This window comes from Mixophyes fleayi, chromosome 4 (genome assembly GCF_038048845.1).
Source record: "Mixophyes fleayi isolate aMixFle1 chromosome 4, aMixFle1.hap1, whole genome shotgun sequence".
NCBI lineage: Eukaryota > Metazoa > Chordata > Amphibia > Anura > Limnodynastidae > Mixophyes > Mixophyes fleayi.
The window spans coordinates 91,636,104-91,662,142 of NC_134405.1; the positions used below are offsets into that span (position 1 = coordinate 91,636,104).

The 26,039-nt window shown below is 37.4% G+C and overlaps 1 protein-coding gene across 2 annotated transcripts in view; it reads left to right on the top strand.

The window, feature by feature from the left end:
• The window catches only part of AGBL1 (AGBL carboxypeptidase 1), a 504,403-nt gene that overhangs the window by 241,984 nt on the left and 236,380 nt on the right, over positions 1 to 26,039 (top strand). For both annotated transcript variants that reach the window (XM_075207749.1, XM_075207747.1), the window contains exon 19: positions 21,012 to 21,141. In XM_075207749.1, coding sequence (XP_075063850.1) covers positions 21,012 to 21,141 — 130 coding nt within the window. The remainder of the gene's footprint in view (positions 1 to 21,011; positions 21,142 to 26,039) is intronic.

The window sequence follows — 26,039 nt, forward strand, 5'->3', positions numbered from 1 at the left end:
TAAATAGAAATGCTCCAAGTCCCTTTTCTCTTTGGGGGTAGATTACACTCTACACTTATAGTGAAAGTTTAAAAAAGATGTTGTTGTCATCATCTTCAACATCATCCTCACCCTCATCAGTGTGTACAACATCATCACAGACTATTAAAAATTAATCTCCGCTGGAATCCGCCATTAGAGAAGTGTCAGTACTTGCATGTAATTGCCGGTAAAGGCCTTCCTCGTGGAAGATGTAGTTCATTTTGATGAACATCATCTTTTCCACATTTTGCGGAAGTAACCTCTTACGTCGATCACTGACAAGGTTCCGGCTGTGCTGAATACTCTTTCTGAGTGCACACTGGAGGGTGGGCAGCTTAGGTATTGCAAAGCAAGTTTGTACATGGGTTTCCAAATGGTTTGTTTTTCTTCCAAGTATGGAAAGTGCCTGTCTGACATTTCCATATCATTTAACTCTTGAAAATAATCCTTCACCATCCTTTGCATGTTAATGGTAGGATTGGATAGATTTATGGGCAAGGTCACACATTTTTTGGTTATATCTTTGAAACCAGCCCAGATGTCAAACTGTTGCGGTCTGCCACTTGCGTCATCCCTTCTTCTCTTAGGAAAGTGCAATTTTTTCCGAGCAACAGCTGCTTGCTGATCCTGCTCATATGTGAACTGCTGTGAATCCATTTTAATGAGACCCAAAACACTTGTAGTGCAAATTCAGAAATATATAGTGCTGGTATATAATAATTTCAACACCAGAAAATTGCTTTTTTCAAAGAGAGGAATATCTGACACCCCAAACACTTGTAGTGCAAATTCAGAAATATTTAGTGCTGGTATATAATAATTTCAGCACCAGAAAATAGCTTTTTTAGAACAGGGTAATATCTGACACCCCAAACACTTGTAGTGCAAATTCAGAAAGATATAGTGCTGGTATATAATAATTTCTGCACCAGAAAGTTGTTTTTTTAGATCAAGGGAATATGTGACACCCCAAATATTGTAGTGTAAATTCAGAAATATATAGTGCCGGTATATAATAATTTCAAACCAGAAAATAGCTTTTTTAGAACAGGGGAATATGTGACACGCCAAACACTTGTAGTGCAAATTCAGAAAGATATAGTGCTGGTATATAATAATTTCTGCACCAGAAAGTTGCTTTTTTAGATCAAGGGAAAATGTGACACCCCAAACACTTGTAGTGCAAATTCAGAAATATATAGTGCCGGTATATAATAATTTCAAACCAGAAAATAGCTTTTTTAGAACAGGGGAATATGTGACACGCCAAACACTTGTAGTGCAAATTCAGAAAGATATAGTGCTGGTATATAATAATTTCTGCACCAGAAAGTTGCTTTTTTAGATCAAGGGAAAATGTGACACCCCAAACACTTGCAGTGCAAGTTCAGAAATATATAGTGCTGGTATATAATAATTTCAGCACCAGAAAATAGATTTTTTTCAAAGAGGGGAATATCAGATACCCCAAACACTTGTATTGCAAATTCAGAAATATATAGTGCTGGTATATAATAATTTCAACAAAAGAAAATAGATTTTTGGGCAATGGGGAAAATGTCACACCCCAAGCACTTGTAGTGCAAATTCAGAAATATATAGTGCTGGTATATAATTATTTCAGCACCAAAAAATAGCTTTTTACTACAGGGGAATTTGTGACACCCAACACTTGTAGTGCAAATTCAGAAATATATTGTGCTGGTATATTACAATTTCTACAGGCAGAAAATAGTTTCTTTAGGAGGGAATGTGACACCCCAAACAGTTTGCAATGTTTGAAAAAATGCCTCCTCTATACTCCTCTCTTCCTGCTCTAATAACTGCTCTCTTCCTGCTGTAATAACTGCTGTAATAACTGCTGTAAGAACTGTTCTCTCTATGCATTTGAAACATCGCGAGAACAGAACTCCGAAATCCGACGACGTCACGATGACGTTTTGCCTCGTTTTCAATTCTGAATAGGCGGGAGAGTACCGAGCCAAGCAGGATCGGTACTTGGATATCTGAAGTTTGGGCGGGTTTGGTTCTCTGGGAACCAAGCCCGCCCATCTCTACTTATTACAGCACTATTTCAATGCATAGTAGAATAAAATGAATAGAAAAATGCTCTTTAAACATTTTATTGCTTTGAAAATGTTTTAAAATATGTTTTAAAAATATTTTAAATATGTTTTTAATAGTATTCTTTTATGCTAAAACAAGGTTACAGCTAATTAAATATTTTGTTAAAAATAAGTATTGATTCATAATGCCAAGTAAGTGTAATAGCATTTTTTCAAAATACAATTTTTCACACTTACTGGAGACCCACAAGCATGCTAGATATAATGGGATTAATAAAAGCATTATTCACATACAATATGTGTATTATTTTTTTTAGTATGATAACCTAGACTACAGGTATATGAAAAATATCTGGAAGGTTGATCAACCGGTATGCAAAATTAGGTACAACATGTGAGTGAGTTAATATTGGTCAAACGGCAAGTTCTTTGTAATCTGATCGGATTTTTTATCAGTTAAATTAAATTATACCAATATGAAATAAAGCAGCAGGGTCGTAATTTAAAATAACATTGCTGCTATTGAAGAAGTACAACAGACAAAATGCATATCAAATGCATATCATGGTAAAATCAATGCTAAGAATATTTGTTGAGTTTATCTATCTCTGTACTTCATTTTTCTAGACATATAACTCTTAACTTTTGTCAGGAAATCTTTACTTAGTATAAAATGGTTTAAGCTGCTCCATATTAATAATAGTGTTAAGATATGGTATAATAAAAGTTTATTGACTCATTTTCTGCAAGTCGTCTTCTGATTCCATTGCAGATAAATTGGAGATTTAGAAAATGTCACATCAAGCATATTATTAGCGTAAGAGTTTTAGTGAACCAAAGTCTCTCATTTAAGGAATAGAGAAGGCCAGAATTTTTATTTATGAACTATAAAGTAGAAGATGATAATCCCCCAACCTGTTAGGAACCCCTCCAGCCAGTACAGCAAAACCCGGAGTCTGCTCTGAAGTCTGGTGTTCACTGGAGCCCCTAGTGGTGGGGACAGACTTGGATGCAGACAAACAGAGGGTCGTGAGATGTGTACTGGCCAAGGAGAACCCAGGTAGAGAATGCTATGGCAGACAGCAGACAACATATCCAAGGAACGAACCAAGGTCAGGGGTCACAGGCACAGGTTCTGAGTCCAGAGACAGGCGTGAGATCGGGGTCACAAGCAGAGGTTCAAAATCCAGGTTTAAGCAATAGGTCGGGGTCAGAAGCAGAGGTTCAAGGTCCAGAAACAGGCAAAGGTCATACACAGTAGTTCAATCCAGAAGGCTTACACCAAATAGCACAGGAGCAGGTTAGCAGACAAAGAACTGGAAGCTATAACCGGCAGTAAAGCTCAGACCTCACTGCCTTAAATAGTACTGAGAGCCAATCGGTAGAGAGGAGAACAGGGCTGACAATCAGCCTCAGGAGGCTGATAATTAATCACTAGCTAGAACTGGCATTGGTAATAGCATAACCAGGAAGCATGTATAAAAATATAAATGAACCAGTTTAAATAATATGATGTCACTACACCCTCCTGCATCTATGCAACAAGGATAATCCCAAAGAATAAAAACAGAGCATAGAAATAGAGCACGCGCCCGGCTGCTAGATCACGCCAGGATGTGGCGTACCTCCGCGGCTCGTGACACACCCCCCAAAAAAATGGAGGAAGGCCAATATGCTAATTTCTAAATTAGACTTCCTTCTGTCTCTTGAAGCCCACCTCACTGCCTTAAATAGTACTGAGAGCCAATCAGGACAGACGAGAACAGGTCTGACAATCAGCCTCAGGAGGCTGATAATTAATCACTAGCTAGAACTGGCATAGGTAATAACATAACCAGGAAGCATGTATAAAAATATAAATGAACCAGTTTAAATAATATGATGTCTCTACACCCTCTTGCATCTATGCAACAAGGATAATCCCAAAGAATAAAAACAGAGCATAGAAATAGAGCACGCACCCAGCTGCTAGATCGCGCCAGGATGTGGCGTACCTCCGTGGCTCGTAACACCCCCCCCCCCAAAAAATGGAGGAAGGCCAATATGCTTATTTCTAAATTGGACTTTCTTCTGTCTCTTGAAGCCCACCTCACTGCCTTAAATAGTACTGAGAGCCAATCAGGAGAGAGGAGAACAGGGCTGACAATCAGCCTCAGGAGGCTGATAATTAATCACTAGCTAGAACTGGCATAGGTAATAACATAACCAGGAAGCATGTATAAAAATATAAATGAACCAGTTTAAATAATATGATGTCTCTACACCCTCCTGCATCTATGCAACAAGGATAATCCCAAAGAATAAAAACAGAGCATAGAAATAGAGCACGCGCCCGGCTGCTAGATCACGCCAGGATGTGGCGTACCTCCGCGGCTCGTGACACACCCCCCAAAAAAATGGAGGAAGGCCAATATGCTAATTTCTAAATTGGACTTCCTTCTGTCTCTTGAAGCCCACTTCTTTCCTGCATATCACTGTTCTCCTGCCCAGTAAAGCTCACTAATAGTAGGGATGTCCAGGACGGGAGACTTAGCTGGAGAGACACAGCTCTGCACATGATGACTACAAAGTGATTAGCATACAGCATTAATTATATGAGAGTAATTCTAGGCAGAGCTCTGTCTCACCAACATCAACTCCCACTCCCTTCTGACAATCACTGCTGTCAACACTCATTACTGGGTTAAAGCCCCAGGAGCTGTAACTCGAGTTGCTCGAAAAATTTGAACAAGGCAATTGAACTCCATTTCAAGTTTGTGGTTTGAGCTTTGCAGGTTCTGTTCAAAGCTCGCAGTTCACATTTTCTATTCACAGTTTGCGTTTGCCAATTGTCTTCTAGGTTTGCCATTCATGGCTCACATTTAAATCAGTGTTTTAAATATTTTTAATTAAATAACAACTTGAATAATATTGTTTAATATTACAAACGTATTTGAAAATTTTCTAAATTCAAACTGCGGTCACACATGTATTTGAAGTTCACTATTGGCGCTTGAGGTTCACTGTAAAAAAAAAAGTTAATGTATCAATTTAGGTTTGAAAGTATTCGAATGTCTTGCTCATGTGCAAACCAGTTTTATCATGGTCAAATCTACTTTACTTTATTGAATTTAGCTTAATTCTTTAACCTATGAATAGGTCAGGGCATGGGAAATTCGTTAAAAATATCACTGCACAGCTGCTAAGACCTCATTTCCGATAGAAGCTCTTAACGGAGCTAGTGGGAGGGTTTATTAACTAACGAAGACCAAGATTATTTACAAATTAAGATGCAAGTGGTGCCACTCTTAAAATTAGGTGATTTTATTTCAATTACTTTTCTTTTTTAATTAGTGTGTGTGTTCTATTTATATTTTTCTCTGGTGGACTGCAGGTCCCACAGGGCATTTGGGCACTTGTGGTTCCTCAAGTGCCAGCATGTCCAGCTCGTTTAATGTAGGTCGTGCATTCTGGGAGCTTTAATACACCACAGACATAATGCAATTTTTACTAATAATTCTAATTATTACTCCACACTCATCACACTAGTGGTGTGGGAATAGCCCTAGTGCTACCAGCCTGGAGTTGATTATAATCATCATCAATTTATATATTATTCCTAGGGGGTTAAAGGTCCACAAGTTCTCAAAAAAGTAATTAAAATGAATTAAATATTTTAATGTATATTTTTAAATGTGTATGTATGTATGTATGTATGTATCTATCTATCTATCTAGCCAAGAGAAGAGAAATCATACATTTGTAAGCACTTGAGATCAGCTGTCATTATAGTAATGAAATCTTCATTTGACAGGTATCTTGGCTATATTGATTTCATCAGGCAGGACCCACTTGCAGTTCACAATCCATCTTACAGATACACCATTTACTTCCATCCATGTAATCATGTGTCTAGAATGTCACTTTTCATCCATAAATCTTTTTTTTTCTCCAAGTATGCTTGAACTCCTTGTAATTTCTAAATGATTTCCCTCCCACTACGTCACAGTTCGGTTAACTTAATGTAAGAGATATTAATAAAAAAAAAAAAGGAAACTCAGCATTTGAGAAAACTGAAACGAGCTATAACTTAGAAATTATAGTCTGCTGTATTTAAAAAAAAATTGATGCATTGGGGCGGTCCAGAAATGGACAGTGACATATGGAGAGGATCCTGTTAGTAGGATTGAGGCTGTTCTGTGATAAATGACACAATCTGTCAAAGAACATCTGTTATCTATCATCTTGGCTGCCTTTTAATACATCTGAAGAACGGTTAAAAAAAATTACAACTGCACACACAGCCAAATGCTAAGATGACCTGCTGCCCTTAAATAGCACCCAGGGATGAAACAGTTTGTATTTGCCAAGGCTAATTACAAAAAAGGCGTCCTGCATAGACCTTTCTCACCTTCCTTTCAGTCTTACAATCGTAGTAATTAAAGGTGGCTTCCCATATGACAATGGTGAATAATCAGATGTGAGCCTCACATCAAGTACAGAAAAATTGCCTATGTGGTTTGACATTTAGCATAGACCCCACACACTCAGAGCAGGGAGATGAATCCTATTATATGACATAATTTGACCTTCATACACAAAAAAAACCATCCAAAATGTTCTGCAGCATTTCAATGATTCCGCAGCCACATGTCACATACATTCCCAGAAGAAATACAATAGTGTGGGAAAGAAGCTGAGATGAAATATTGACTCCCTCTGTAAATTTTGCACATTCACTTTCCAAAATGTATCCCCTAAATCACTTTCACACTGACCTGTTCTAACCCATCAATTGAGAGTGGAACATTTTGTAAGCTCAAGATCTAACATGTTTAACAAAAGAACATCTCTGTTTCTGGCAAGATAGAATTTGGAAACGATTTAGATTTATTTGAAGGTCAGTTATAGCGATCATGAGAGTGAAATTTTTTAACAAATATAGTTACATCTTAAGGACACGTCATCTTTTAACTATTCCACCACTCCTGTAAACAGCAGATTGATCTGACGTGAGAATAATACCCTCATTGTGCTCCATATCTGGTGTCACGAAGCCTGAGTTTGGAATAGACCTCGAAGCCCTGCTCTAGATAGACTTAGCCCCAGAGAGGTGCAGAGTCTAATGGTAGAGAGGTATTCACCAGAGATCCCTGCAAGGGGATATGGACTTAGCTGCTCTCTAGCCACAGGACGCGGTCCTCTAAGGGGGATTAGAGCAGGGTGAGATGTAACCATGGAATAGAGAAGGACTGCTGGACTATAAATGCAGAGGTTCAGGTGAACGGCAGTGAACCAAACCATTAAGGTCTTTAGAAAGCAAATAGCTGAGAACAGGACTGAATATGAGGCACGAGGTTCCTGCAGCAATACCGCAGGTCTTGGTCGTGGAACAGGTAACACAGGATATCAACTGGGAGGTAGTGAACTGCAGACAACTGATGCACTGAGATCCCTGAAAAGCAAATAGCTTGAGGACGGGACCGATGATGAGGCACGAGGTTCTTGCAATAATACCACAGGTCTTGATGGTGGAACAGGTAACAGGATACTGATGTGCAGACAGGAGCCAGAGAGAACAGCGTCCTAACAGGTAAGTAGACTGAAGATCTGGCAACTTGGTAGAGAAGCAGGTGCTTTAAATAGATTGAGCTGACAGGCAATTAGCCAATCAAGAGAATGCAGGCAGTTTTGAAAAGACAGGTGTGCCGCATGCTCAGTTCAGACCAGCAAGTGAATACAGGGAGTGAAAACCAAGGGAAACAGGTAAGAAAAGTGACCAAAATGCAGGTTAGCTGATGCAATGTGTGATATCTGGGCTATGGTGTTTTATTTCTTCAATCCTCCATATCTGGAGAATTCTATAGTGTTTATGCCATTTTGTGTTGGTCTTTTTTCTACAATGGTTTACGTTTTGTACTTTTCAAGTGCTCTGTATACAGGAAAGCATATTTTGGGACCAGTTTGATGCATTTTGAGCCCCGAACATATGTGTAAAACTTTGCATATATTTCTATATCAGGTGTACTTCAGGCATATAGATGCATATACTTAGGCCCAACAAGAGCATAGAGATGTGGCTTGACAGTGTGACTTGTAAAGCAAAAGTTGAATTCATACACAATATAATGTAATGAAGATTCATATACAGAAGGGAGAGTGTTTTGCCAGTGTTTATTCTATATTTATTCTATATTCGTAAAAAATCATGTTTTCAATATAAAATGTAATTAAATTAAAACTCCCCCACAATCTTCTTTCCAGCAATAGTCCCACTGGCCTACAACAAATGCAAACTTATCATAGCTGCCACAATATGAATGATGTACTATCAGCTGTTGTGGTCAATGCCACCAATCAGAAGCGGTTGGTTAGTGCTACTGGGGTCATTATCACATATCTTTACACCAGGCCTCTGGTACCTGCAATTATATTCCTCCATATAAGGTTATTTAGGGATGTGTACAAGTATAATTAGGTCACATCTAACAAGGGGGTGCTACACTTATGTGTACATGCCCACTGTACTCAGCTAAGCATTGGCCATCTCTGTTCTGTCTCTTCAGGCTTAGGGGACCTCAAATCTATGCACAAATCTATATATGGACATATTTTTGTATGCATGAGCAGTTTGGAAATACCTATATTTACACCATAAAATTGACATATACGTACAACTCCTTTCCCAGATACAGCAATCTGAACAGCTGGCCATGACTGGTGTCACCTTAGTCACTTAGCAATGAATACACCTCTTCTGCTACCACAAAGGATTTATTATGGTGTTCTTACGTTCACCAAAACCACTTATTAAAGATTCACACTTAAATCACATACACATGTAGCATGAGCCTCCCTGGGCTTCGCAAATTCACAAAGAATCACCCCCCCCCCCCTTCACCGTAGGAATTTTATTTTCACCTATTTTAGATGGATGCCCAAAATGACACAGGGCTTTCAAAGTAAATTATGGATGATGAAGGGCAGCTCATATGTTAAATTAAGAATTCTGCCCCAAAGAGAAATGAAGGAAATGAGTGTAAGCTCTGTGAATACACTGTATTTAGGCGTGTTTGAAATCAAAAGATGGATAGTCACATGGGCGGGATCAAACAGTGGGCTGGTCCAACACAAAAGAAGGCGGGATTAACTTGATTATCCATAACCACATCAGTTATCAGTGGCAGATGAGGCCAACGGAACACGCAGTGGTAGGCGGAGTCACAGTAAGCAGACACAAAGAAAGGTTATAAAGTATTGTGCTACACCCCAAGTCCTCCTGTCAATCACTCCTGGGCACAAGTTTTCAGGAGCACAATTAACCCCTTGTAGCCCTGCATTTTAAAAGCATTTATGCACTCCTCTGTGCTGTTCAACAGGGCTTTGGGGTACCACACTGGTACAGTATATATTTTACCTATCACCCTTATTATTCTAAACCTAGGGTTACCTTATCCAAATTTCCTCATGTATTAGGAATAACTTGATGTGTAGTTATGACAATGTAGATTTCTTATGGGCAGACATATGGAGAAAAAGCACAAGTCAAATACTGCTTGGGTTTGCTATAAGCCACCTAGCATTATCGATTAACTGAGATTCAAATATTATTACAGATAACTGACAGCTAACGCAATGTGGTCCTCCTCATGTATAAGCAGATATAAAGTTGGACAATGAAACACATGGTTCTGGCAAAGGAAGCCTATTTTTATGCATTTTAAAAAAACAACTGTCTTTTGCAAGTAGTAGACGAACCCACTACATGGATATGTACTATAGTACTATACTATTATTTATTTTCATTTATTTATATAGCACCATCATATTATGTGGAGTTGTACAAAAAATATTTATAATTCATTTCATTCCCTGCTCCATTGGAGCTTACAGTACATAAATAGAAACTCTTGCCTCTCCTTACAGTTGCATGGAAAAGTGTTTCTAAATTTGCTGCTTGATGAACCCTACATGTTTTGCATGAGGTCTGGCGAACAGACACCTCCTTTAATTGATGCTTAATTTTGGGCATAAAGGTGAGGACAATTTTCATGTGTGGAAGAAACAGAAGTTTTTTGTGGCAAATTGAATAGGTCCTAAGAATTTTGTTTTGACTGCCTCTCAATCAACACCATTATAACTCATGAAATGTCGAACTTGATGGACTTGTGTCTTTTTTAAAACTCTTCTAACTTTACCCATGTAACTATGGCATCACAATTAATTGGCTATGTATCTTTACAACAAGCTAGGTAATGGTGTTAATGTGCCAAACAGTGCGCTTTAACAGATATATCTTATGAGATCACAATTAATTTCTTATGTACTCTAACATCTAGATAACTAATGGTGGTAATAATAAGCACAGAAAACAATTGTGTTTTGAGGTCTGTGGACCTGAGTCATTAAGGAAAGCAAACCATAAAAAAGGAGTAACTTTGCACCTGGACAAAACCATGTTGCATTGGAGGGGGAGATAAATTTAAAATGTGAGGACAGATTTATAATTGGGATAGGGCATTTCCTAGATCAACTTTAAATTTCAGTGTACAAATAAAGCTATCAAGTATGTGTGTGCTAGATGAAAAAACAGCCAGTAATTAACTTATGTGCAAAATAATAAGCTAATTTGCACTACTTGCATTATAACATGGTTTTTCCGCGGAGAACATTTACTCCTTGTTTTGCCCTACTTTCCTTAATGACTCAGTGTGTTTGGAAAAATGCCTTGGTTGAGGTCACAATTAATTATGTATGTATTCCTCTGGGCCTGATTATCCAATTAGCGAGGCTGCAGCATAGGACAAAGGGCTTTTTTTTGGGGGGGGGGGCAAAATCTTTGGGGGTCAACATTGTGACAGGGAGAGGTATAAACTGAAATTCATTTTAAAATATAAAAGAATAGTTGTTCTCCAAAGTAAAAAGAAAACTTGAAAGAACAATGTAGTAAGGTTTTTGCTGCAGAGGCTAAAGAATATCAGTCATCTTCTTTATGTGGGTACTTGAGGAATAGCGAGTAGGCGATACAAGGAGGGTGAGAGACACAAGCAGTAGCACTTGGTCATACCTCTGTGCTGCTATACAGTCCTGATTTTACTGACAACAAATTGAGTGACAAAAATTGACCCTTTTAAAAGCCAAGTGGGCCAGCGTTTAGAAAACACAGTAACACAAACATTGTTGTGGGGAGGGTAGAAGGAAGCAGCATTTTAAATTAAGGATGAGTTAATTTTTATTTACCCCGTATTAGCCTGGCGTAGACGGCCAGAGGGTGCTACGAGTGTATTAGCTTGGTGCAGACTGAACCATTAATCAGGTCCATGTAGAGAAGTAATGACGCTAACAGCAAGTAGAGAAAACAATTTGCTGTGGTTAATTTACTGTATTAATGAGGTAAATGTGAGAAAAGATAAAATGGAACAGAGGAAAATGGCAGAAAATGTTGTAGTAGTGTTTACACAGCTATGTAGCAAATACAGGTATTGCAACGCATATTTGAGTGTACAGTAGTATGGGCTTCTAATAGACATAATCAAAGAGAGCATTCCCAGACGTGTTCTCCTAGCACAGGGGTAGGCAATCTGCGGCTCTCCAGGTGTTGCGAAACTAACAACACCTAAGTCCCAGCATGCTTTGCCAGTAGATAACCAGCAGATAGGTGGCAAGGCATGCTGGGATTTGTAGTTATACAACACCTGGAGAGCCGCAGGTTGTCTACCCCTGCCCTAGCACAATCCAAAAATAATGAATGACAAAGAGGCTATAGATATTTGATTTTTTTTTTGTTGCTTGCTGATTGTTTTTTATTACATTCCACGTACTGTGATTGGCCTGTTTTTTTAAAGGGCATTATTTAATTTTGGGAGTAACAGAAATCAATTAGAAAATTGATTTGCCAAATATTACAAAAGTAGACTCCAATTTTCTGGGCAGAATTTTCTAAAAACCAAGACTTGGTTGTGCATCTATGAATAGAAAAGCTCTGTGACCTGGGTGGCTTATACTCTCATAAATTACCCTTTCTGTCTAGGTGGAAATTTTGGAATAAAGAATAATAATAGGTTGGATGTGTGAACTTAACTTCATATACAAGTGTATATGACACTGCAATCTTTCCTTATCACAATTCAGACATGAAAGTACCACAGACCTTAATGCATTTCAGAAGACCATAAGAAAGATATTCACTTATCACTTTGCTGCATTGATGCATGCAACAGAATGGGGTTGGGTATGGATTGTCGACATTTAAACTATCGACAGTCAAAATGTGTACACTAAAATATGGGCAGTAATATGTGTACACAATTAGAAGGTCAACAGTCATAATGTCTACATGTTCATAAGGTCAATATAGTTAAAATTTTGACATGTGAAATGTGGACAGGATTGTAAAGTACACAGCAAAAATCAAAATGCCGACATAAATCATTTGATTTAAAATGGCAATACATGAAAAAGAAAAACAGCAGTACATGAAAAAAAAACCACGATGCCCCCACTTCCTTAACCAACCCTAGGTACTAGCAAAATCAGGGAACAAAAAGTGTAGGGTCCCCCCGATTTTACTATTACCAGCAGTAGACTTTGTCAGCCTAGGCTGGTGGCACTATAGCAGAGAAACCCACAGCATGGGGTCCCTCTGCCATAATGTCAAACCAGCCCCAGGCTGGTCAACACAGGTCTAAAGGTCTGAATTCCCTTGGAAACTGGGTATCCGCAAAAATAAATGCAGACCTGCCCAACCCAAACATTTAGCTAGCCCCATTCTGATAAGCTAATAGCACCGAGGATCTTCTTACACCCCTGGGGCAGTTGAGTTTAAGCCATGGAAAATACCCATGTTATAAATATGACTTAACTGTTGTAAGAGCTCATTTGCGCCGGGAGCTCTTAGGAGCTAGTATTGCATCGCGTATAAAGGTTTTTTATTTTGCCAAGCCAAGTTCAAAATTGCCTACACATGGAAACAAAAGAGTTGGCTTAGCTGAAACAGTCTGTGCTGCTGTCAGAATTCTTTGATATGCTTCATGTAGTTATGTCCCTGCTTACTTCAATTTCTGCTTGTTTATACCCAGTTTTGAAGGATGAATGCAATAAGTTGTTTGATGCATTAGAATGAACCTTAAAATTATGAAAGTTATTATTTAATTCTGCTAGTAATGCTGACCTTCTATAGTGGTTTTTATGTCAATATACAGTATTTTATTACAATTGTTTATAAAAACAAATTATAAATACCCCAAACAGAATATGAATCACTAGATTGATGAATTGGGTATTTTAGCACCCAAAGCAAAAAGGCAAAATATTGGTGTTGCTATGCTAAAGACCAGGGTTGCATCTAACAGGAGTAAACGTGCACACACACACACACACACACACACCTACACACTATAAACATACATGTAACAATAATAAGAGTCAAATGTATCTTCATGACATCTACATTAGTACATCTATACTAGCATTATATCCATGCAACATAATAATTATATGATAAAGGTCACTATAACATTAACACAGAAAAATACAAAAAAATGACCTTGTGTATTGTCCTTGACATTTGGCCTTGGCAGGTGTCAGCAGCCATTTGACCAATATGTTATCAGTATACTTTTGCCAGGAATGAACCTCAAAGGTCATCATGGAACAGCAGGGAATAAGTCTCTTTGTGACTTAAAGACAGCTGTCTGTACTGTCTAGCATTAATGAGAGGTTCTGTAATCTAGAAACTGCTTCATTTTAACATAACTATATACTTTAATTTATGGTTATACAAAGTTCCTTCACCATTAAAATCTGTCAAGAAATAAATATAAACAATCATTATGTTGTAGCATGAAACATTTTACATTGTGTTACATTGTTCTGGAACTTAAGTCTTGGAACAAATTCTTAAAGGAGGGCTTTGTTAACTAGTTCTGACTTTATAACTAGGTTTTGATAAAATACCTGGGGTGTGGCTTTCTTGTGATGTGAAAAGACTCCCCCAAAGGCAACAAGGGTCCAGTTCGCTGTCCACTTTACCACGACCACGTGTCTGTTTCAAACATGGACACTCAACGTGAGAATGGGAAGGTTACAAGAGAGTAACATGGACAACATTGCTGTATGTTTGAAACAAGTCTTCCTTAGTAGCAGAGAGCAGATCAGCGCAGGATCATTGCACCTTAGGTGTCACCCACTTGATCTGAAGAACATTCCAAATAAGTAAGGCCCTGTATTTTCTCCTAAATTCTTCAGTGCCTCTACCTCTATCACATCCTTCCATGCTCTCCCACTATCTGTTGGGGTGCATACAGCTGGGTTCTCAGCCTTCTGCTTTTCTCACTGTTCACCTTCTCTTGGTGAACTAATTTGCTTATTTGGCCTTCAGTACCACCGGTGCACCTCTCAACTGAAGCAAATCTCAATCTCCAGCTTTAATTTCTCACTTTCTCTACTATCTTGTGGGATTAATTGTCTCTTTGCTATTTCCACGTGGGTGTCCCATTACTCCCTAAGCCTCAACATAGCTTATTCTCCACTCTCTACCCTGAGTCACCATTTTACCTCGAACCATCAGCAACACCACAGCACCTCAGCAATATGCTGCCGGTGAATAGCAAAATATCACTGCGGAGGAAGGGGGATCCTCACCGGGGCCACCAGAGCAGCTCCGGTGTGGTAAATTACAACAATGCTTCATTATGCATCACTGCAATTTTCAGCCACTGCATGTTGTTAATAAATAGACCTCGAAATCTGAACAACAACACTAATTTACTGTGTGTTCCATAGAATAGCTCACATCTGAAATATGTAATGGAACTAATGAAAATAATTGTGCGTCATTAATTTCAAAGATAAAGCAAAGCTCAATATGTCCACTTCGTCAAAATCAGTCAGATGTGGAAGGTTAGTGCTCAAGGCTCATTTAATTAATTAACAACACTGATCGCTTTTAAGAATGTCTTCGCAAGCTGTAACAGTGATACTTTAGATTAAGAATAACCCAAAAGGAAAATGATACATTTCAGATTCATTAGTGTGTACTAAATGGCTATGCTGTATGACTGCCAGATATGCAAAAAAGGGATTCTGTTCTGTGACCTCATTAACTTTTCTATGCCTGATCTATAGAGATAAAATCCATAATCACATAGGTTTTTTTTGCATATATATAGAGTTCTTTACATACAATATCTGTGCTATTGTGAAATTTACCATTGCTTTTTCTTTACTCCAAACTGTTCATCTTTTGGACCTGAATTATAGATCTTTAATCATAAATTCCTTTAATAGTACTTAACGTGCCTGTCTGCCTCTAATGTCCAAACCTAATATAATAGTATTCATGGCAGGGTGGTTGTTCTATTTTTTAGTACACCTGACCAGTTTACTAATTTGAGGAATGGATTGTCAATGGATGATCCATTGCTCAAAACATGTACTTATGCCTCACATTAATTCTATTGTTTCCTTTTAGACTGTAGGCCTATAGTAAGCAGGGCTCTCTCATGTTTGGTTTCAATGTATGTTCCTATATTCCCGTCAGTGTGTGTTTGCTTTAATTCCCTGTACAGTGCTGGGGAATATTTTGCTGCCTTATAAAGAAAACATAAACATAATTACATTCTAGCTCATGATGTGAACAGTGATTTATGTTGATAAACATATATTTAGAAATGTGATCAAGAGTGCATCTGCTAAAACTAAATGAAGAGAATGTCATGTTGTTTTTCTTCGTATTAAATTGCACTCACCCAAAAAGCAGAAATGCAGGAGTCTAGTGCTTAGTATACTCAACTCCACTGGCTCCCACAGCCCAGCAGTTCTCCGGGGCTCACAGCCTGGAGTTTGAATGCAAATTCCTACAAATGGAGGTTTTCAGTAACACTTGCCCAATCAGTTGCATTGACTTCATTTATAGCAGTTTACAATGCAACTATAAGCTACGAGCCTTGGGGAACAATAGGATTGTAGGGGCCACCAGGGGCAACTATCTACTGAACTTTGGGCCTCTGAGACATGGGAGTTGAAGATAGGGAAAATATATGTTTCCTCAGTATCAAGATTCTAAAATTTTCAGGAATCCGTTTACAATGAAATGAAAATAATTCTGAATTCAGAACAAAACTGTCTTTTAAAATCTAATTATTAAGCAGTAAATTCAATATAAATTCATGAAAAAAATAGCAAATTGAATATATTTACATTATTAATTAATTTTGTCTTTTTAAACATTTTTTGAACCAGTAATAACATTTTTGTCAATTAATTAATTTAAAATAGAACTATTGACCAAATATCACAAATGATACTGAGAACAGGACTGCATGAGATTTCCTTACCTTTACTGCCTTATAATTTGCACCAGACGGCAACATGCATACCTCCTGCATGTATTTTAGTTGCTTTTAGTAGTGGCAAAAACAATAGGAGCATGAAAACTGTTGCTGCACATAAATGAAGTTAGATGTATGAATTTTGTTTCATAATAAGGTGTGATTAGCAACAGTCTTCTTGCTTCAGTGTGTCTCATGCGCTGTTGGAGGACCCTGCTCCTGCTACTATGAGACTCTTAGCTCTTAGGGCAGTATCAAATAAGAGCTGTTCACAGAACAGAGGTGTTACATTGGTCTTTAATTATTGTGGACTGTTTGGGACCAGCACCATTTCCGAGATGCAGCCGCTGAGAATCCAATTCTCCAGAGATACCAAAATAGTAGTGTGATCGGCAGCTGATAAGATGGATGACACAGCCTGGGGTCATGGTAGATTGAACTGGTAGTTTCAGGTATTCTTCTCATACATCTGCTAGTGAGGGAAATGGTGTGGTATTATTATACAATGATTATGATGTACATTTCCCATAATGACATAAATTATGTCCACACTTAGTGGAACCTTGTTTGTCTCTTCAGATTTCAGTGAGTACTACATTGTAGCTGAAAATATTATTATACTGCAGTTCACAATCCTTACATAGATAAACTATTTCTGCTGGCTTCTCAATTTCATATCTTGTTGCTTTGTATAGTTTGCTCTCATTGACTTGCATGTAGTTGTAAGAATATGGAACAACACAGGGACAGATAAAATGACCTTTTGTGTGCAGTATGTGGCAAATTGACACCCAACTGATCTCATTCTTATTTCAATTTACTGTTCTCTTAATCACTACCTAAACCCCATACTCAAAAGCTGTTCCCTACAGTCTCGGATATGAAAAATAAGACGTCTTGGTGAGTCATCTTGCTATTTGCAATTACTAGTGATGTGTACATGTTCCATACAAATTCTGATGTAGACCAGATATTGGTGCTGTAGTTTTTGCAGTTCAAGTTGTGGATTATTTTGACACAAAATACACCACGTAAAAAGGCCTGGTTTATGTTCGGATGTAGGTCCCTTTGCGTGCTGTATCTTGCGTGAAATTGCTCTGTGCATGCAAACAGACTTTACGCGACTGAATGCAATTGCAGTATATTATCCCTTTACTGCACAGTTCAGAGGTTACAACCTGTGCTAGTTTCTATCTGTATAAAATAAATATCAGCTATAAATATTGATTATGGATTTTTAACGCTGCTCAAAACCGCTCCACTACCCCAAGTAAAACAACATATAAAAAATGTAGAAATACATTTTAAAAAGATAAACAATAGTCCACCTGTGGTAATTTAAGGAAATATAAAAAAGTAGTAACACAATGTAACCAGTGATCGCATACTTTGTGGCTTTCTTTGAAAGAATAGCCTTCATTGTCAGCATTTGTATCAGTTGTATGGGGCCCCCTATTGGATCTCTGACTTTATTGCAGTCATTGGTGATTGATGTCTAACTGCAGTCAATGATTCAGGGGTGGTCACCGAAGTAATGGAGAGAGGAGGGAAAGGTAAATGGAGAACCTCATCTCTTCTGTTCCTAGAGTGGTTCGGCATGAGACAAGAGTCTCCCCTAGTCTCTGAAGAAAACTATTATTTATAGTAATAATAATATATATTTAATTTTAGTTTAAATGATTGTATCAAAATATGCAAAGCAGAATTGTCCAAATGTACCAGTAATTCTTTAGTCTTTGTACTATTTACATATTGTACTTTATATAGAAACAGTTCCATATTCAGCTGCTTATTTCTTTGCAAGTCAAAATAAAAAGATTATTTTCCACTATAACCAAAATGTATTCTGTATAGTAATGTTCCTCACTATGCAAAATGCAGGCAGTACCTGGTTTTATTTTAGTATTGTTTATTCCAAGTGAAGCCTGAAAGACTGGAAGCATGAGCACATTTTTCAGCTTAGCATTCAGAATGTATATTTACTATATTGATGTTCATTCATAATGTCATAAGAAGATTGTGATATTTTCTATTTTACTTATTTTTTATTTATATATATTGATATCCATCTTATTTTTTTTTCCTATTGTTACAATGAACAGTTAACAGTGATGTTCTAGAAACATAAAGCTCCCTCTGAATCCCTTTAGAGTTTATGACTTACAGTGCCCAAGGCACCATTATCACATCAACCATCAGTCACTAGTTATGATGGGTCCTGTCTCGCCATTTAACTGTAATGGACAGGAGATTTCAAAATAAGTTTATTTTCCCAGCTGTGCCATTAAATTTTCTTTATAACTATTTACTTTATGTCTCTCTGCACCCTGTGTTATTTATTCCCTTGTGTATTTGTCTTCAGAATGGCACCAAGATGGGCTGTTTATGTGAAATATTATCATAGTTGTGCAGTTGTTGAGAATATAATACACGAGTGACATATAATACATGTATAAACTCCTGTTAATACTATATATTTACATTGCTTAGTAATGCAATTTAATGTTTAATGATATCATTCCTAGGGAACATATGTGTTTTGTAAGTAGAGGTGAGAGAAACTGTTCTAAAAAGTTTGAGCTTCTTGAAATATTACTGTTTCAACCCTGGTGAATCACTTTGCAATTGTGAAGTTGAAAAAAACAAATCAGAATTAAGAACAAAATTTACATTATACATTTTTTTTTTATACCCTTAAAACAGATTTTTAAACAACTTTTATGTTTGAGCTAAAATTGTTCAATGGTCTTAACTACTGGGATTCACTTATTTATAATTCTATATCTAATATGTTGCATAACTCCTAGGGGGCAATTCAAATCCCTGTTTTCACGCATGATTGACATGAAAAAAACGTTTTCGTTAATGGTCACCTTTTTTGCACAATTACCTTTGCATCAGGTTTTCTATTTTTAAGTATCCCCACTGTTTGTTACAAAGATGTCTTCATAGACGTGTATATAAATTATGCAGTGACCCAGTATCTCTCTATTTTTTATTCATATTGATTGTTAATCTATTATTGATTGTTCCTCGTATTGATTGTTCCACTATTGTTGATTGTTACTCATCTTGATTGCTACCCTATTATTGATTATTACTCATATTGATTGTTAATCTAGTATTGATTGATTGTTACTCAGATTGATCACTATTCTCGTATTGATTGTTACTCATATTGATTGTTACCCTTTTTATCTATCACAAAATTGCAAATGTAAAAAACAAAACACTATCCCAGATTGTTTATCTATTGGTGTTTGCGCTGCATGTTCTGAAAAGACTCACCTCTGTATTGCGAATAACAATTTCATTTAATTAAAATAAAGCTGGTGACTTCAATTGAAAAAAGGTCTTGTCAAGGTAAAAAAAAGTTTCATTAAACTGTAGCAAACAGAGAAAGCCATTTCCAGCTTGTTGCTTCATATTTAATATCAGCGATAGATCTCTGCAATAGCTTTTCTTTCACCCTTGGCTGCAGCTCACAATGGCTTGAACTCTTTTGTTTGTAGCCAATGTGATAAGATTAGAAATAGAGCAAATAAACATAGGAATATAGTGTGTTCCAGTTAAGCATTGCTAACAGGTAGTGATAATCTGGTGCAATCTATGCAACTTTCCCTCAAGTTACTAGTGTCTTCTTTAGTTATTAAGCAACCCTAGCTGTTGCTGATGTACAGCACACAGGAAGTAACTGACTCACATACTCTACCAGTTCATGCCAGAAGCTTATTTTGAGGTCGGACACTGATGTGTTACCTCCAGGTGAAGCCACAGAAAAATCTTCAGTTCCATGGAAAGTCTGTCCTAGGTCATTAACTGCAATACTGTCTTAAATGTACTGTATGAAGGAAAATCAGATCTGGCTTCCTGAATTCTTGTTTTAATCTCTATAGCCTTCTCTTTCCATGTCAGTATAATTACAATAAACCCGTGAATTTATATTAGTGTTAAGCACTGTTAGATGTTTTGTATTTGGCAAAGGGTAACCATACACTTCCATACAGCAAACATGATACAAACAGTCATTAAAGGTCAAATAGGTAAAATCCATCAGTTTGACATTCATGGTGAGCTAGAGGATTAATGCCACACCATAGATTGGCATGTTAAGTGTGGTTAAATGTCGTAGAAGATGGTAACACACATAGACCCATAGCAGTCAACTTCCAATTTATAGACGACACTGTGCTAATTCTTAAGCCACACATATTGCGATAATGCATCATGTGGCCAGCAGCAACATAAGCCTTCAAGTGGGGCACCCATGATAAAAAAAACAGTGCCTTCTTCCAACCATAGCTAGGTCCAGGTGGTTTACACACTTTCGGTGTTAACTCAGGTAACCCAGGTTATCAGTATTACATATATTTTATGTTTTTTTATGTTTTAAACAAATGTAGGCAATAATAATTTGTATTTTTTTTATATTATTATTGTTATTATTATTGTTATTATTATTATTATTATTGCACTCATTGTAATAGCAGTTCAGTTGGCAGAGTTAAAGGTATGTCACAGATAGAGTCCACGGTACATTGTACCATTAATGGAAAAGAAAAGGTCTAACAATAATTATGTATTGCTATGTTTAATTATATTTTTCTTCTTTTAGTCACAGGTGTTCCCTAAATGGGGAAGATTTGAACAGACAATGGGTCTCACCGAATTGCAATCTACAACCAACTGTCTATCATGTTAAGGGATTGTTATACTATCTAAACAGCATTGGTAAAACGCCATTGGTGAGTACCCAGCAGAAAACAGTACATTCACACATTTTATTGTTGGGACTCAAACAACAAAATTTGGTGAGTTAGCAGACTCACTGAGTTTTTACTCTGATCTTTTTATATCACCAATATTTGAATCTAAATTAGCATAATAAAATTAAACACGAGGGATCTAAATAATAAAATCATCTCTGTAATTTTAGACTTTGTACTTGATAGATATATCCTCTCTATGCTCACAATAAAGTTAGGATTCCAGTGGTCAAACCAAATTACTGAGAAAACCAAAATTATTTGACCAAATTTCAAATCTAATCCTGAGATTCAAGAAGTCAATGTATCTGGTTAGGTTAACTAAGAAATAAAGATACTAATTTCCTTAATCCCTAACTAAATTTGAAAAAAGAAGGTCCTTGATCAATTCATCCATGGAGAGTACATTGCAATTAAACATAAAAAGGATAGAAGCGAAGATCTTAAAATAAAAAGTAAATAACCTAGTTAACACTTATAAAGGTATTTTTGTTGATATGATTCTATTACTGACACTCTAATAACATAGTGCTGGCTTCTCCTTCCTACACCTACTTCTTGAACTCTTTCACATTTAGAAAATGAGTACAGACAACATCATTCTTAACATACGATGATAGAACATTATAGTCAATCCAGGTGAGAAATAACATGTGTGGATGATGGGCCCACACAATGCAAATGAACAGCACCGACACAGTAAATCTGGGTACATTCAGATCACACGATAAGCGACCATTTGGTAAGATGCCGCATTAGTGTGTATCGTTTGATCTGATTTTTTTGAACTTCCTAAAATTCTAGCAAATGTGGAAGTGTGTACACACTCGCGACCATCAGTGTAGGAAGATATCTATGGCATGTGCAGAGTCACAATCTTTTCAGTAGATGGTTATAAAAGATGAAGATCATAGATATGAAGGTAAATCATGTAGGTATGTACACATAAATCTGCAGGACCATCAGGACTTTCAGCCGATGGTAAAATCGTTACAGAAATCGCATCTGCAGTAATTTTCTGTGGTGTGTACCCAGGGCCGGATTAACTCGAGGTCTAACTGAGCTACAGCCCAGGGGCCTCGAGCATCCAGGGGGCCGTTGACAGTGCTCATTGGCATTACTGGTCGGTGCGGGGGCCCCGCCCCGATAAATGCTGCTGAGCACTGTCACTGTAGTTCCTCCGCGGCACTCAGTAATCTTCTTACTGAGGAGATCTTGCGAGTCACTCTCATGAGATCTCCTCAGTAAGGAGATAACTGAGCACTGCGGAGGGACTACAGTGACAGGACAACAGACAGAAGTAAGCACTTGCGGTGGGGGGCGATGGGCGGCTCCTGGGGGGGTGGCTCACAGGGGGAGCCTGGGGGGGGCTCACTCCATTCCCTTAATCCGGCCCTATGTGTACCCAGCTTTAGTTGGTGCCGTCTCTGAAGATCAATACAGAAGTGGGAGTTGCTCAATCAATTTATAGGCTTGTAGCAGGTGCTTGAAAGAGTGGGGTTATCCTGTATGGAACAAACACAGAGAAAAATCCCCCAGCACACTGCTATAGCCAGCCAAGGAGCTGTTATTTCTACTTGTACATAAAAATGCAAAAGTCTCAGTTTCACACATCTGAAGATCAGGAAACTGGAGTTTCCTCTTTCCACTAATGAAACTGAATAGCATTTGGAATTCGTTATATTTTCAAAGTTAGGGCCAACCTATCAGATGCCCTGTTTAGATGACCATGTACACCTACATCTCCACTTCTGTCATTTAAGTACAGGGGTAAGCTCTGGTGATTTTCTAGCAGATTGGTGCTGGTGGAACTTTTGAATTTGTTTGCAGTATGCACCATGTTAGTCATATAATTTGAGCAAATTCCTCTCTGTATATAGAGGAGGCTGGATTCTATAATTCCTATTGTTGTTACTGTATGCAAATCAAGGAAAGCATTTTGGTATTTAAAGAGAGAAGAGACAGGAATACAGACAAAACCCTTCCTAAACAACATCAAGTATTGTAGTATTTTATGTTATAGAGTAACATTTCATTTGAATTTTATTATAATTATGCATCAGTATCCATTGACCAAGCTAGCTAAACTATATGTAATAAATAATAAAAACTAGTCTCTTAAAGTTTCGGTTGAATTTATGGAAGATGAATCTTCTGTTACCTTTTAAAGAAATGTGATTGCATTTTATACAATTGTTTAGCACTTTATGCCAGTCTATTTCATGCTGTGCTACATAGTCTCCTCTAACACATTAATTGAATAAGACTTAGTTCGGTTTTAGCAAACACCAATGCGTGAGCTGAAAGCAACTGCAAATCCCTTGTAGGTGATAACTGCCAGAAAAATATTCGAGGGATATCAGCTCAGTGCTACCAATACTCCAAGCATTTCTGTTCCCAGGATACCTGCAGAGTTTGGCCTGAGTCCATGGTAAATTGTCAATATTTTTAAGCTAGTATGAGAAGTATTGATCTTTTTGCTGCCTAAATCCATTGCATGACAAGACGATGTAACACTGATTTTTTTTTCCATCCATAAAAAAAAATACATTGATTTTTTTTTTCTCACCAGCCATACTGAGTGTTTTTTGTCCTCTGAAGGGAATAGCATTTCTTCTAGATCCTGCAGAGATTACTATTGGCTGATAATCATACAACATCTGCCACAGTTGCAATATTAATAGGAAAACAATCAAGGTTCAATAAAGTTCACAAAATGTCATGTATCGTACCCTCGACAATTGCTGAATACAACGTTCTGTGTGTGATCATAGCAGTGTTGTTGCAGTGGATGGCTATTGTTGCCAAACCCATGATTTGTGTTTGCTTACACTGAACTATGCTATCTCCTAACAATAGAGATGAAGCAATGGTTAATGCATCAGCAGGATTAGTATGATCATGTGTTATATATTGGACATGCTCCACTTGAGAATTGTATGGATCTCCAGGTTCTTGTAAAAGTGCAGACAAAAAGTGAATTTTTCAATGTTCATATGTTCTCTTATTTTACTCGAGCCGCAAGACCCTTGTTTCACCCAGTGCGAGTTGCCAATGTCACAATGACATCAATTAAGCTGGCATTTATTTATTTATATTTCTGTTATATACATGCAAATATGAAATAGACAAGGATTCCCCTCTCCGCATCCCTTTTAGGCTAAAAGTACCAACGGTTTATTTTTCTGATGTTTATATCCATGACCAATGAAGGTGCTAATTAGCTCGAGTGGGCTGGTGTGACAAAAAAAAAGGAATATATATATATATATATGACAATAAAACTCAGAAGAAAATGTGTGTTCTTAATTTGTATAATCAAGATAAAAAATGTAGGTCACTATAGATTCTTAATCTGTTAACATCCAGGGATTAATTTACTGAATCCTCTTAGGGTATTACAGTAATCCATTTAAAACTTCTAAACATTGTGAGTTTGAAGCTTCCCATCTATATCACCAGAGTCCTTCATGGGTTAAACATATCTGTGAGAAAGAAGTGATTGGGCACTTCGTACTGTAGGGAACTGTATAAGTAGCATTTTAATAAATAAACTTTATTATTCAGAGAGCATCTTAGTGGTAAATATACAATTCACAGTGCTTACTAAAGACCACTTTATAATGCGGACAGTATTCTGGAGACCATTATACGTTGCACACTCTGACATACATCTGGCGGCTAAACAATGCAGACCCCACATCTCTAGCAGTGCTAAGTTTCTCATACATTAAATGCTTCTTCAAGTGATTTGGGGGATTCTGCCTTTCTCTCCAGCATGGTGGGTTTTCTGATTCCTTATCCAAGATGGTAGGAAATCCATTCCCTTCTTCTCCTTTTTTTCTAATGGGTTCAGGGATCTTTTGCCTTTTCTAGCATTGTTGAAGTCCCTTATTTCCACCATTGGATATTGTCTGTCTACACTTTCTCGTCTCCCCCTTGACCCATATTTGTCAGCTTATGTCTTGTGTGCCCTTTGAATAACCATTGCCATACCTTGTCTCCTCTGTCTTCTCTTCACATTGGTCCCTTTGTCTTCCTATGCCCCTGTGTCCATTGCCCACTTGTCTCACTTGCCTCACTGATTGCTTTTTCCTGCTCTGTTTTCTTCTATTTCCGTTGCTTTGCAAAAAGAATTGCAAATAATGCCAATTCTCCATCCCTAGAAACTGCTTGATACCACAGGTAGCTGCATCTCACATCTCAAGAGAAGCATCAGGTCACGAATTCCCTGTTAATAGCCCTCAATAGCATGATGTGAAGCACATGTTGCCCATTCTTTTTACATCATACCTTAAAAAGTTTAATATTACAGAACTTATTTTGTGTGTCCGACTGCATAAAGTTTCTCATATTTTCAATTTAAAAGTATCTTTAAAACTTGCTTTCTTATACCGTAGCTGTTTAGGAATGGGTTTTTGCTTGATGCAATGTGATTTTGGCATTTGATTTGTCATTATTTTATTTGTAAGAAACTAAACAGCTGGTTTGTAGCCAGGAACACTTTATTATAGAAGAATGTTCTCTGTGCTTTATGGAGAATTACCAACCAGTGCATAGCACGGACCACCTTGGCGTCGGCTCTCTCCAGAGCATTACTACTGTCTTTCTGTTCCGGAGCCAGATTTTCTCTGAAGAAATTCATCATAAGAAAACATATCTGCAGCACCGGACTTGGGAGAACATATGAGAAGGAAAAGTTTCTTTACAAAATGTAAATTGGTTATAAACAATGTCTAGAGTTGGAGGATGGCATTACAGTTTTCAATAAAGATAGTTTAATCATATTTGTTCTTAATTAAGTAACGCTTGTTAGTTAATGATATTTTTAATAAAGAGTTAGAGCCGTGTCATTTCCTGCCTATTAGGCGAACCCT